This window comes from Mangifera indica, chromosome 12 (assembly GCF_011075055.1).
Source record: "Mangifera indica cultivar Alphonso chromosome 12, CATAS_Mindica_2.1, whole genome shotgun sequence".
Lineage (NCBI taxonomy): Eukaryota > Viridiplantae > Streptophyta > Magnoliopsida > Sapindales > Anacardiaceae > Mangifera > Mangifera indica.
In genome coordinates this window covers 10,433,700-10,447,057 of record NC_058148.1, presented here as the reverse complement: position 1 = coordinate 10,447,057, position 13,358 = coordinate 10,433,700, and the positions used below count along the sequence as shown (strand labels likewise).

General features: G+C 36.0%; 3 protein-coding genes and 2 long non-coding RNA genes across 7 annotated transcripts; 1 reads left to right on the top strand and 4 right to left on the bottom strand.

The window, feature by feature from the left end:
• Nucleotides 1-107: 107 nt before the first annotated feature.
• On the bottom strand, nucleotides 108-788 carry LOC123193515. The gene is made up of 2 exons (XR_006497096.1): nucleotides 446-788; nucleotides 108-326 (listed from the first exon to the last, which is right to left on the bottom strand). It is a non-coding gene; the product is annotated as an uncharacterized LOC123193515 (long non-coding RNA).
• An 826-nt stretch (nucleotides 789-1,614) lies between these two features.
• LOC123193512 (RING-H2 finger protein ATL66-like) lies at nucleotides 1,615-2,568 on the bottom strand. The gene has a single exon (XM_044606541.1). It carries the CDS (start codon nucleotides 2,349-2,351, stop codon nucleotides 1,857-1,859), a length of 495 nt encoding a protein of 164 aa, XP_044462476.1. The 5' UTR covers nucleotides 2,352-2,568; the 3' UTR covers nucleotides 1,615-1,856.
• Nucleotides 2,569-5,263: 2,695 nt separating this feature from the next.
• Nucleotides 5,264-6,557, bottom strand: LOC123193511. Its single transcript, XR_006497095.1, has 2 exons — nucleotides 6,432-6,557; nucleotides 5,264-6,336 (listed from the first exon to the last, which is right to left on the bottom strand). It is a non-coding gene; the product is annotated as an uncharacterized LOC123193511 (long non-coding RNA).
• Nucleotides 6,332-8,764, top strand: LOC123193509 (trihelix transcription factor ASIL1-like). 3 transcript variants are annotated; one of them, XR_006497094.1, is made up of 3 exons: nucleotides 6,332-7,480; nucleotides 7,690-7,798; nucleotides 8,410-8,764. XR_006497094.1 is itself a non-coding variant. In XM_044606539.1 (2 exons), the coding sequence occupies exons 1-2, from the start codon at nucleotides 6,733-6,735 to the stop codon at nucleotides 8,427-8,429; spliced, it is 768 nt and encodes a 255-aa protein (XP_044462474.1). In that variant the 5' UTR covers nucleotides 6,332-6,732; the 3' UTR covers nucleotides 8,430-8,764. The 3 variants fall into 3 exon arrangements, 1 of the variants encoding a protein (XP_044462474.1); XR_006497093.1 differs by having other exon boundaries at nucleotides 7,690-8,041; XM_044606539.1 differs by lacking the exon at nucleotides 7,690-7,798.
• A 623-nt stretch (nucleotides 8,765-9,387) lies between these two features.
• On the bottom strand, nucleotides 9,388-10,137 carry LOC123193510 (LOB domain-containing protein 21-like). Its single transcript, XM_044606540.1, has one exon. It carries the CDS (start codon nucleotides 10,085-10,087, stop codon nucleotides 9,569-9,571), a length of 519 nt encoding a protein of 172 aa, XP_044462475.1. The 5' UTR covers nucleotides 10,088-10,137; the 3' UTR covers nucleotides 9,388-9,568.
• Nucleotides 10,138-13,358: the final 3,221 nt, after the last annotated feature.

The window sequence follows — 13,358 nt, the reverse complement described above, 5'->3', positions numbered from 1 at the left end:
TCCCACAGCGTAAACTTGTCCAAGCAACAAGCAAAAGCTAACACTATAACCAATTAATTATAAAATTCACATTAAAAGTAATGATAGATCGATTGCAACGATAGACAAATAAGCAACACATAATCCCATTAAAAGTTTCACTTGATTCAACAGAATGTTTCAAAGCATAAAATCAAACGCAGATATCTCTACTTAATCCACTCAAACAAGAAAAAAAGTAAACCAAGAGTTGCCACAAAACGAAGCCGCAATAGAGAAGACTACTTAGATCTCTGTCTCATCTTTCGGCGCTTCCTCTTCAATCTTCTCATACGCTTCTTCTTCCACTGATAACAAGATTGAAAACAACTTCATTGAAAAAATAAAACTATGGAAGTACAGATAAATCGACTTAATACACAATATTGTAATATCAAAAGATGCACGAACTACAGATCGAGCTTACCTTGGCTCTCATGGTGACAGGTTACCGAACTCAGCTACTCAAATCCAAAACCCTAATTGTTCTGTAGAGGCTGCGCAGATAATGGGAAACGATTATTATTCTAGGGCTCTGCAGCTAATTTATATTGTAAAACCCTACAGAGACTCTGGCGGTCAAAGAGGTTGGGGAAAGATCGGAATATTGGGCTTGGCTCAATTTTTAGATCTGGCATTTTAAAATGTGGGCTTCACCATTGGGCTGTTTTTTACAGTGGAATCATTTTGGATTGGGATAAACTTCGCTATCAAGATATGATATCGGGATAATTATGCTCAAAATGAAAGTAAATAGCCCCGGTGGCTTTCAGTCCTTGAGTTGAAAAAGCATCTTCTATCACCCGTCTGTTCAATTTGATGGCAACAATTTATCTCTCAAAAAATATATAAAGATATTATCAACCATGAGTTAATAATTATAAAAACTAAAAATTATGAAAAAATTTATCAAAAAGATCATTTCTTTCTGGTTATTATTACCTTTACACTTAGAATTAAATTTGAATCGAATTTATTTAAACTCAGTTTAAACACAGTTTGAACTAGTTAAAAAAAATTTAGATCAAGTGAGTTAAATTTAAAAGTTCAATTTCGAATTGTAGGATATTCAATTTATCAAACTTATGAACATAAAAAAATTGATACAAAATAATGTTTTAATTAATGTGTTTTAAAATAATATCGTTTTAATAACAAATTAAATTAAAATTTTAATTCAAATTTGATTCTTTTGAAACAGATCGAGTTTGAGCTCTTTTGAAACAAGCCATCAAGCCTTATCCGGGTTCTATTTACAGTGCCCACCAACCAGTCTTTCAACTTACCATAATTGCATGATTGAGCCATCTCATTACCAATGTGTTTTCAACTTGTGCACAACTTCCTGGCGTTGTCAGTCTGTCTTGTGATTTTTCAAAGTTCCTTTCAAATTAAAATGAAGTTTCAGCGGTAAGCACGATTGTGCTGAAAGCCTTTAAACAAAATATATAGTTACAAATTGGATACAGCGCGATCGACAACTCCAAGTGGACGAATATCGATGGCAGAAAGCTTGAAATAGACATTGATATTTCATCAAGCGTGAAAAGATGAACAGATTTTATATTATTGGCCATACAAAAAAAAAAAAAAGCATTAGCCCGTGAACATTGATTTTCAGATTGTAACTTTGGATCTAATTCTGCATAAATTAACAATAACAATTGTAAATATTTTTGAGTAAAGGGAAAAATAAATATTAACAATGTATAATGCAGCCATTCAAAATAAAAATACATAATTAACAAAAAAAAAAAAAAGAAGAAGAAAGAAAGAAATGTAGCCTCGAGAATGGTCTATAGTGTCGTTTTTGTTCCCGTCGAACTTGTCGTTTGTGATCACTGTGAGATGGGTGAAGGGACAACTGAGTCAACCCGGAGAGAGTTCCTACAAAGTGGACAACTCGACTGAGTACTCAGCCATCTGTCAACACACTCACCGTGATAAAAATGTCGACATTTTGGCAAAATCTTAAGCTTATCGCCATCTTCAAACTCCCCGAGACAAATACAACACTCATTCTCTTCATCTCCAACCGTATTAACATCTGGCGTAGACTTCAAGCGGTGCATGATGATCGGCAACGCGTTAATTGTCGTCGGGTCGAGGCCCTGGGACAAGGATGGAGGCGCGTCAGGTGCGTTGGCGAGGGAGGGCTGGATTAAACGACAGAGCCAGCGAGAGTAAAGGAGGAAGAGAGCGACGAGCAAGACGACGGCGGATAGAACGACGAAGAAGTAGAGGATACGTCCTCGGATTTCGAAGTTGTGGTCGTCGAGCTCCGTGTTGTGCCAGTGAAAAGACTGCATCTCCAACTCTTGTGCCGCTGCCATTGGCCGCAGTGGTAGCTGCTAAAAGAAGCCGGTGGTTATATACAGTTTAAATGCAGCACACAAGATACTGTTCCTTTTTTGGTAAGTATTTCACTGTATCGGATCCACCGTTGTGTTGGAGGTATTTGGATATGCAGACCGAAGGCTACTCGCACAATGAGCGCGTGAGCGATCGTTGTTTCGATGCTTATAGAGAAACTTTCAACCGTGACCAAAAAATGAGTGAACTATGTTAATAGACCATGTTAATTTTATATATATGTATGGCCAAAAGACATGATCCCACCAAAGGTTAACTCTGTTTCTAAACATGCCCCATGTCGTTTTAAAAATCTAAATATTCATTATCACCCCATTTTTGTTAAATTTTTTAGTTAGTTGTTATGATAAAACTATTATTTTATCATTAATATTAAAATAAATAAAATTTATATCTCATTTTTTTCTTTAATTTAAATGATTAACAATTTTCTTTTATCAAAAAATTTAAAAAGTTATATTTTCCCTTTATTAGGGTTTACTTTCTTTTCTTTTGTTCTCCAGCAACCAAACTCCATCCACCATTATTGTCATCCCATCCTTCTCTCTTTGTCATCGTTGACGACGTTAGAACGATGTTGACAAAGCCCAAACACGATGAACTCGATAAGGCCCGAAGATGAAGAGGTTTCGTTAAATCAACTCTGAATGACAAGAATTCGTTGTGTTTTTGTTGTTTCGGTTTCAAACAAAGACAAGTCGCATGACGGAAGCTTCCTCTAGAGCTGATGTGATGGAAAATGCAATGGATGTCGAGAAGCTGGCCTCTTAATCTTCTAGCTTCGTTCGACTTCGTCGCATCAAGGCTTTGTAGGTGGCAACAAAGGTAGAGGGAAAAGGATAGGATAACAACAGTTTCAGTCGAAGTTCGATTGTTGAAGAATGAAGGAAAAGAATGTTAACCTTAGTAAGAGGAAAATGCAAATTTTCAAATTTTTTGATGAGAAAAAATTGTTAGTTTTTTAAACTAAAAAATATATATAATTTTATTTATTTTATATTAATAATGAAATAACAATTTTATTCTTATAATTAACTGAAAAATTGAATAAAAGTTAGATGATAGATGAACTTTTGGGTTTTTAAAACTCCACAGATGAGTATTTGGAAAGAGACTAAACCTTGGGTGGGAATAAGTCTTTTTGGTGTGTGTGTGTGTGTGTGTGTGTGTGTGTGTGTATATATATATATATATATATATATATACACGAAAATGAAGATTGAAGTGGGGTTTACAATTTGTTTAAAGATTCGGAAGCATGCAGAGATATACATTAAGATCTCCATGTATGCGACAATATTCGTGTAAATAATCATCAGACAAGTTCTGTGTATGCTCGCAGAAATTGTGTGGCAGGCCATCATTCGGAGCTCGTCTCTTTACATATTCTTCTTCAAGGGTCGCTGCAACAACGGCAAGAGTACAAAGCCTCAAATCTGTCATATTGTACTCTTTCAATCTATGAATAACATTCAAGAGATAACCCTGGACAGTAATATTCAAATGAAAGCGAGAAGGCAGTGAAGACTAATTAATTCACTGATGATGATTTAACATAATCGTTAGATTTCGGATCATCACCAAATCTGCTTCATCATCAAATCCGCTCAGAACATATTTTAGGTACGTCAGTTGGATCCTCTATGGAGAATATCTCAGTTATTATTCATGATACAAAGAAATATACATACAAAGCTTTTGCTAAGATGAGTGATGGAGAGTAAATTTAGACTCTATATTTGTTACAAATTGAGGTTAATAATCGAATGAAAATCTGCTGAGTAATGAGAGTTATGATTGAGGCAAGCTATGTGGGATTGGAGTTGATTGTTGACTAATAAGAGATATGATTGAAACAAATTATGTGAGACTGAAGTTGAGTGATAACTAGTAAGAGCTATAATTAAGGCAAACTATGTGGGAGATTGCTATGATTGAGGCAAACCATGTGAGATAGGATTTTTGATGCTCTCTTATGCCCCCCACAAGATAGGCATGGTGACATCAACGCTAATCTTGAGACATTTGAGTTCGAAGTTGTTGGTATCTGAGAGGTTTTGTGAGTGAGTTAGCCAATTAATTACCAATAGTTTGTTTTGGAGTTGAGAATGAACCAAGTGGAAATCAACATTGTTTTGGACATGAGAGTGAACAAAGTGGAAATCAGCCTTTATATATTATTCCTCATACAGTTGTGAAACACATGATTTTGACATAAACAGATGGTGACAACATTATCAAAATAAATGTTGGTGGTGCAGATTGTGGAAAGTGAAGTTCTTGGAGCAGATTTTGACATGTCAAAGAATGCCTAAAGAGTCATGAAAGGGAAGCATCGAAGTTGAAGTCCATGGGTAATAGTTTGCTTCCTTCGCTTGACATCAGACCAATAAAAGGCAATAAACCGCTGCTTGAATTGAGATATTGAAGGGGACCAATGACTTGTCTGTATTGTGGACAATGTACAATCTGTGAAAGGTGAGTCGTCTTATAAGCACAATTTCTCTGGGCTTGAGAGAGGATTATGAGCTCCCTTTACATCACTCATGATATGTCTATCGAAAGAGTATCAACATATTAACATTGTGAGAGAAATAGACCATCCTTGATGTATAAGATTTCCAACCCGAAAAAGAAATTAAGATCACCAAGGTCAACCGTTCAGCTCGAAGCACTTTTTATTTTATAATCATTAACTCATTTAAGTCTGGTCAACCACTTTAGGCCGTTGTTCAGTCTGAAGGGTGCTGCTATCCTCTTCCAAATTCAATATTTTAGTAGGATATTTACGTATATGCTTGGGTTGGGGCACAAAATGTCTATAACTCAATAATGGGCCTACTACAAGTCGGCCCAATTTCAACAAAAACCATCTTTTAAGTTAAAATGTATATTTACACAACTGAGATAACAAGTCTTTTTCGTGAGGATTCAAAAGCAACCGATGCTCACCCTTCCTGATGAGAAGGATGACACCAAAAATGCTAATGCTTTTCTAGGCTTGTACATCCAATATGTATAAGTCAATTATTATCACTTCTTGAAAACCTATCAAAATTTATGTAGTGGTAGAATTGAAGAGTAGAGGTATAGACATCCATATTATCAGCTGCCTTTACAATTGAATGCGCAAGCTTACACATAGAGTCTATAGTGTAGAAAAAATCAAATACTACAGCCAGCATACAACCTGTATTTTTACCCCTACTATGGCTGCCCAGCTTCCTTAAAATTCTGAGCCAAAGCCAGTCCTATTTCCTTCTCGGATGCCTAGCTTTAGAATTTTCTAGCTCTGACTGCAGCAGCAAAGTATCTCCACCAGGAAATGGAAATGTCAGCCCATTGCCTCACGTTGCAAGTTGCCATAGGATTTAGAGGAGGCAGCACAAATCAGATTGCATAAGGGAGTGGTAGCTGCAGAATTTAGAGGCAGGAAACTTGCTCGAATCCTGCAGAATTTAGAAAAACTTCTGTCTGAAGCTGTCAGCTGCAACCTGGAAAAAGTAGATCTTTGGGAGCTACTGTGGCTTCTCTCTAAATAATTCGATAAACCCTGATCACCAAAACCCTCTGTTTCTCTGATCTTTTCCCAAGTCTCACCGTCTCTTGGAAATTCTAACGAAAATGTCCCTCCTCCGTAAACTTCCCAAGAGTTTTCCCAATTCCAAACTGCCATCGTCACTCGATTTTTCACCAATCAAAACACCATCCCCAACACTTTCCCAGACGTGCCCACCGACTCTTCTGGCCAATAACGAGACCTGGAAACTTTATGATACCTCATCAACAGGCGCATGAGTGACGATTACAGATTACCGTAACTCCTCCAACACGTTCAAGTTCGTCACTAACACGGAGAGTGACCTGACGAAAATACTGGCTCGCCTTGATGACGGATTTCCTGGCAAGAGCGCTTACGAATCGCTCATCGCACGTCTGTGGAAACTGAATTGAGAGAAATGACGAAGAAATGAATAAAAGGGGTTTAGAAATGGGCTACAAGCTGAGAACTGGATGTTTGTAAGATGAAAATCACGTACAGCTGAAGAATTTATCTTTTACAGCAGTAAATATTTATTTTACGTGTTCGCAAAAAAATTCATTTCTGTCCAACACCGTTACAGTTGCTGACGTCACCGGCGGTCACAATGCCAGGCCATCTCTTCTAGTCACAGTACCTCTTCCCACTTGACTCCTTCACTCCGAATTTCATTCTCTCTCTATGGTACCACCTTAACCTGTACCTCCGGCGCACTTTAGCCCCGTAGCCCCCACCGCCCACAAAACAAAATTACTACCACCACCACCGCCCAACACTATCATCATCGTCATCACCAAAGTATGGAACCTCATGGGTCCCAAACCTCGCGTCGAGCCCACGCCTCTCCCGGCGGAGGGCGCGAAGACTGTTGGTCCGAAGGCGCGACTGAGACGCTGATCGAGGCGTGGGGAGACCGTTACGTTAAACTTAACCGCGGAAATCTCCGTCAGAAGGACTGGAAGGAAGTGGCCGATTCTGTTAACGCCCGTCAGGACGGCGTTAAACAGAAGAAAACGGACATCCAGTGCAAGAATCGGATCGATACGTTGAAAAAGAAGTATAAAATCGAGAAAGCCAAACCTCCCCCGTCAAAATGGCCGTTTTATTACCGTCTTGATTCACTAATCGGCACTGACGCCATAAAAAAACCAACGACCACCCTCACTTTAAAAGTTAAACCCAGGCCGAACGCGTACACGCTTGGGAGGTCAAAGTCAACGGAGAAGGATTTATCGTCGAACGGTGATAATGAAGAAGAAGAGTATGATGATGATGATGACGATGTGATGGTGGTGAAAAAGGTGCATCGGATGGAGGATGTAGATTTATCAGATGCATCAGCATGTAGGGAATTGGCGAGGGCAATACTGAAATTTGGGGAAATTTATGAGAAAATCGAGAGTGAAAAACAAAAGCAAATGATGGAGTTGGAGAAAGAGAGGATGAAGTTCATAAAAGATATTGAGTGTGAAAGAATGAATATGTTCATGGTGTCTCAATCGGAGATCAAGAAATTGAAACGACAGAATCGCCCTGCCACCTCATCAGGTTCATTTTACATACATTTTTTTGAACAAAATGGTTAATGCAATTTATTTATTTATTTATTTTTGGTAGAAGCAGGAGTAGGAGTGATGTTAGAGCTTAGATGGTACTTAGTTCTACAATTATTAAATAAAATTTCGTGTTTGATTATTTCTTTTAGAAGCTGCATTTTAATGGGTTTATGAATTGTTTTGTGATTCACTGAGAGACAGTACCTAGCTTTCATGGATGTGTGTTTTACAAGTAGAAAGTGAAAAGGAGGTGAAGCTGAGTTAATATTGGTGCAACAGTGTTCCTCAGTTGCACCTGGGATGAGTTCAGGTACAGCTCTGCTTGTTTTAATGGTGACTAGTGTGAAACTAGAGCTGGTGTAATCAAGTAGGTCTTGGGAAAATCTGTGGGGTTGGATTTGGGTTGGCCTTGTTTCTCTACTTGTGTTCTGGTCGTAGTTCTGGTTTGTGTTCTATCTTTGTGGTGGAACTGGTTTAATGCAGTGTGTTTGTCGTGGGAGTTGTACATGTAAATATTTTCAACTAGTGCAAGGAACCTATCAAGTGGTTCGAAGTAAGTTCAGTTTTCACTTGCCTATATTCTGAATTTTGCAATTGCTTGTCTTGTTCTGTGTACTTTAATCACTTTGGTTGCTCCAACATGAAATCACATTTGTTATCAGTTATTGTATAATACTTGAAGGTTTCTCATGTAGGCTTTAAGTTCTGATATACTGCTTGAATATCTTGTCTCCCTAGTACGGAGATGCATATTAATTAAATTTTGGATCAACTTTCTGGTGTTATGCTCTTCTCTTGCTCTATTACTGCTGCTTAAGGCCATCTTATGTTGTCTTATGAAGTTGGTATTGCTGCTTAAACTTGAGATTTTGATCCGATTAGGGTCTGATAAGCATTTTGTGAACCTGCATATCTCTACAGGGAAGAAAAGTCATGGCTGAGAGTTGAGATCACATGAAGAGTAGATATGAGAAGATAATTACCACCTAACCATCCATCTCTGTGAATATGCCCTTGGGTGCCAGTCCATCTAACAACTGCAGCTAGTTTGAAGCTTGGGAAGATTATTTGGCTTGTGTGGTTTCCGTCTTTGTAAGGTTTACGTATGTGAATAGTTGTTTCGACACAGATTTATCATATCTGTATATTTTTATAATATATGGTCAGAATTACCTTAAAAGAATAGTTGTTTTGACACAGGCTTTCGGGATTCTCTGTGAAGGCAATTGATTTAGTATATTACCTTCTTACATATATTATATTTCAGAATTCTCCATCTTTAGAGTGATCAATTTTTGGGACCATTTGATGAATTTTTGGGACTTGAAATAGGCAATTTGTTTGGGAGAGTTTGTCTATTTTTTGATCAATTGTTCAATTAAAAGTTCAGAAATATAATTTGTTGCATCTAAAATGCATGAAACTTACATACAAGCCCACTTGAAATGTTTGACATTGTGTGGGTTGGTAACACAGTGACATCTTAACCAATTCTATTTGATAACGAGCCTCACTAACTCTGGTAATTTGGGGTGCTTGCTTCTTCATATTCTCTTGGGTATTTGCTGACTATGATGAAATTCAGTTCATTTACTGTTATTCAGTTTTATCTACGCATTTCATTATAGCCTACCCATCCCTTATAATTCCTTTAAAGTTAAAACCATTTTGAAACTTACAGACCAACTTTTATGGCTTCTGTCACTTAACCCATTGAAAGAAAAACAAGATGAGAACAAAGGAAAATTACTAGACATGATTTTAGTTTACAGGAATTTGGCAAAGCTTGTAACAACTGCACCTCATCCCTTGCCTGGTTTGTACAGGAAAAAGAGTACCTGGAAATCAATCCACCATTGTTGTGTTGCCAACATTTCGGAGTTACCAAGACTCATGTTGTTTCTTAAAAAAACACAAAATAAAGTTGATCAATTTCATAGCAGATATGCTGGATTCCTTTCTGGATTCACCTCTATTATCACAATTATTGAGAGAATTCTATAGATGAAGAGTCCAACCTTTTCAAGTTATTAATCAAAAGAGAGAAAGAAAAGGAGAGAAAATAGAGAAGAAAATCTGATTATATATACGGGATATGGCTTAGATCATACATGTTTCCAACCCGGTTGAGTTCCAAAGAATTCTGGGTGAAACTCTCCATCATTCCACCATAAGCATTAAAGTCATTGAAATTAGGAAGCATGGAGGAAAATGGATCATTATTCTGAAAGGTACAAGAAGCAGCAGCAGCCACCGTATAGCGCGCAAGGCGGGCTCTTGCAATGGCCAAATCCTGTTGAAGTTCAATCATCCTTCTTTGCAGCAAAGCTATGGCGCCAATGCAACCATAAACGGGGTCTCTGAGCCGTGCCTCAGCCTCATATGCAAGCGAATTCACCGTGTCCTCTCGTTGCTCTTCAGGCACCTCTGTCAGGATCTTGCTCACATTACTCGCCCCAAACACCTTATGAACTTTTGCAAACTTTCTGGGCTCATCGGATCGAAAATAAGGAGCAAAAATACAAGTGGTAGCACATTTTCTTTTCAATAACTTGCAGGCTGCACAAGATGAAGTTGAACGTGGCTCATGTCCCCTCATGGCTTCATATCACATCCAATTTTTCTATTGCTATGTCCCTCACTTATGTACCATATAAATAGGTCATGTTTTTTCTTGTTTTGAAGCTTTCTGAGAGGACTTCTCATAATAATTTAAATATTGAAAAATGCTTGTTGTGATAATATAGTATTTTTTTAATTCTTAAAAATTAAAATAGAAAAAAAAAAAAACCCAAAAATATAGTTGACAGTTGAGGGAAAGATATTGGAAAGTAATTTGAAGATGTATATTTTGAGCAATTTTATGTATGTGTATTTTTTATAAATAATTTAGTTATATAAATAATCTATCATTATATAATTAAGTGTATATCTAAATTATATAAAAAAAATTTATACCTATTATATGATAAAATATAATTTATATACTCAAATAATATATAAAAAATAAGTGATTATAATTTTAGTGTTATATTTGTAGGTTAAAATATCTAATAATTTCTGGCCGATCATCAAAGGTTCAAAGGATAAGGTTGTCTTAAATGATTATTTATGAAAGGCCAAAGGACCATTCCCCCCAAGGTATTCTCTTATCTCAAGTTTTTACCTTTTAACTTTAAAATTTTCATTTACTTATCAATAAACGACTAAAGTTAATGAAATTTTAATTTTTAAAAATTTTATTTCTTTTTCTCCTCCTAAACCTTAAAAACTAACAATTTCCCTCATAGGCGAAGTTTTAAAAAATAATATTTTCTCTCTAAGGTTTGGGTTTCAAAATCCAATACCATCTTTGATACTTTTCTGACGGCATCTTTTTTCTCTTCCTCCCACGTTCGCTCTCTCACCATCTTCTCCTCTAGTTGACAGTCTTAAACCCAATAGAAGATGATATTTTGTCGAAGTTGGGTTATTTTTTATGTCAATCGACGTTATCCAAGCTTTCAAATGAGAGAGCTTGGCTGTCGGAGAGAGAAGATATTGAGAGATATTTGTTGTCGATAACGACATCAGATTTGACACCTAAGATCTAGAAACTAAATCTTATGGGAAAACTATCATTTTTTAAAACTTGAGTTAGAAAAAATTTTTAGTTTTTAAGTTTTAGGAGAGAAAAAAGAGATTAAATTATAGTTTATTTTTAATATTATAAATAAAATTGATGATTTTATTTTTAAAACTGTTAATTTTAATTATTTATAGATAAAATATTTGAGATTTTTAAAATTAAATGACGAAAATTAAAATGAGGGGATATTTTAGGTGAGGGTAAACCTTTCTGGCCTTTATTAAATCCGAGTATAAACCTAAGCCTTGTCCTTATAGGCTTGAATATGACAATTGATTGATGTTGTATTATAATTTATTATACACAAATACAAAAATACAAGGAAATCGCCAAAATCACAAAATAAATAAATTTTAATTTTTGAAATTAAAAAGGTAAAAAATTGTCACTTCAGAGGGGCCAAAGTTGAAGATGACATATAGTGCTCCTCCAAAGAGCCCCACTTGTGTAATGCGTGTCGTTTTCCCAAAACCCAAAAACCAAAGCCAGACTTAAGCTGTATAACTCGTGCCATCATGTTTGTGAAATCAGAGGCGAGATCTGACGGTAGGCCCTGAATTTGAAGCGACGGTGTCTAGCACGCTCCAAGCATTGGTTTTATAGAGAAAGTAATATCATATGGGCCTCTCCCAACAAGAATGATTAGAAGTGATAGCGTTTCCACTTTGCTTCGTGTGCAATGGATTGACATACACACACACGGCACTGCACTTTCCAAATGGGCCTAATCATGGGCCTTCAATTTGTTGCTTAGTGGTGATATTTAGAGTGATTCAATTATATTGAGTAATTTCTCCCCCTTGGTAGTTTTAATAGTGTAAAATATATATATATATATATATAATAAGATACAAATTTAATTTTTTTAATAATATTTTAAAATTAAAATTTTAATTTATAGTTCAGTGATTAAAATTACTAGATGTAAAATTTAATCTGTTTCTTGTTATCTAAAAAAAACAATATAATAATTAATTTTGACCTATAACCATTTTATTTTATCATATAAGTTAAAATACAATATTGAAATATTTGCGTAGTGGGAGAATCTCTTATGAGAGAAGACATCTAGACACTTGAAGAACATGAATTAAGATTAGTGGGGCAGGAAAGTGGTAGTCAGATGTAAAAGTCACCATTCATGCCAGTTGACAAAGCATGTGAGAGAAGGGGCCCTTCCTCATGGTTGAATTGTCTTGTCATCTGATGCAGTAATAAGATTTGCAGCTCTCACCATGATCTTTGAGTATGAATTTTGATGGTAAATCAATTGAAATTTTGAACCATCCTTTTCAAATTTCAAAGGGTTGTCTCAACAACATCATCAAAGTACAAAGTCTCATGTGATTTCATCAGGCTACTTCAATTATTTGGGGCCACCCCTAAAGTGTGCACATAAATTCAGCTGCATCAGAATGTAAAGGCAAGGTTTTAAGGATCAAGGCAGGCCCAATCTTGTTTTCTGAAACAAATAATCTTGTATTAACAGTCTAAGACTCTAAGTAGAAGCAATGAGTGAGCCAAAAGAGAGGAAAGAGAAGCCTATTTGAGTGAAACCCAAATGATTTTATAGATAACTAGTGTTGTGTCGTTTGTACAGTAGTTTAACGCATTGATGTATATTCCACTGCAGATTATGCAATACAAAAAATGCACAGTCAAGTCAAACAAAGGGACACTGAGGGTCAGGGAGTTGTTGTGTTGTTAGGGGATAATACCCACAAACTCGACCATTGGATCCAATGGCTGAGCAAGCTTTCTACAGCAGCAATGGAGCATTGATTACGGAAGATCAAAATGATGGGATTGATTGAATTCAAAAATAGTTTAAATGGCAAAAAAAAAGATTTTAAATATAAAATTAATGATTCAAATTTTTTATAATATTTTGAAGATTAAATTTTTAATTTATTTTATATAATAATTGTACTGGACCTGAGTTTGGTGTAATCAATTTTGTCCCAAAATGATAGTTCAGCTAAAGTAAGTTTCTTCTTTTCCAAATAAAAAATGATGGGATTGCACAGATGAGTTCAGTCCAGCGAGGTGTGGGGTGAGACAGATTAATAGTTTAAACAATACGATTATGACCCTAATCTACCCAGAAATGAAACCATCTGCTGAGCTCAACCAAACTTAACATGTCAAATCTAAGAATGTTTAAGATCACTACCTTGAGAAAGACCTGAACAAAACGTTACAGTCAAGAAATATAAAACCTTCACAAAACACAAGACTGCAG

Coding starts and splice junctions, on each gene's coding strand:
- LOC123193512 (XM_044606541.1), bottom strand. CDS start 2,351: ATGGCAGCGGCACAAGAGTTGGAGATGCAGTCTTTTCACTGGCACAAC.
- LOC123193509 (XM_044606539.1), top strand. CDS start 6,733: ATGGAACCTCATGGGTCCCAAACCTCGCGTCGAGCCCACGCCTCTCCC. Junction 7,481..8,409: donor TCGCCCTGCCACCTCATCAG/GTTCATTTTACA, acceptor ATATCTCTACAG/GGAAGAAAAGTCATGGCTGA.
- LOC123193510 (XM_044606540.1), bottom strand. CDS start 10,087: ATGAGGGGACATGAGCCACGTTCAACTTCATCTTGTGCAGCCTGCAAG.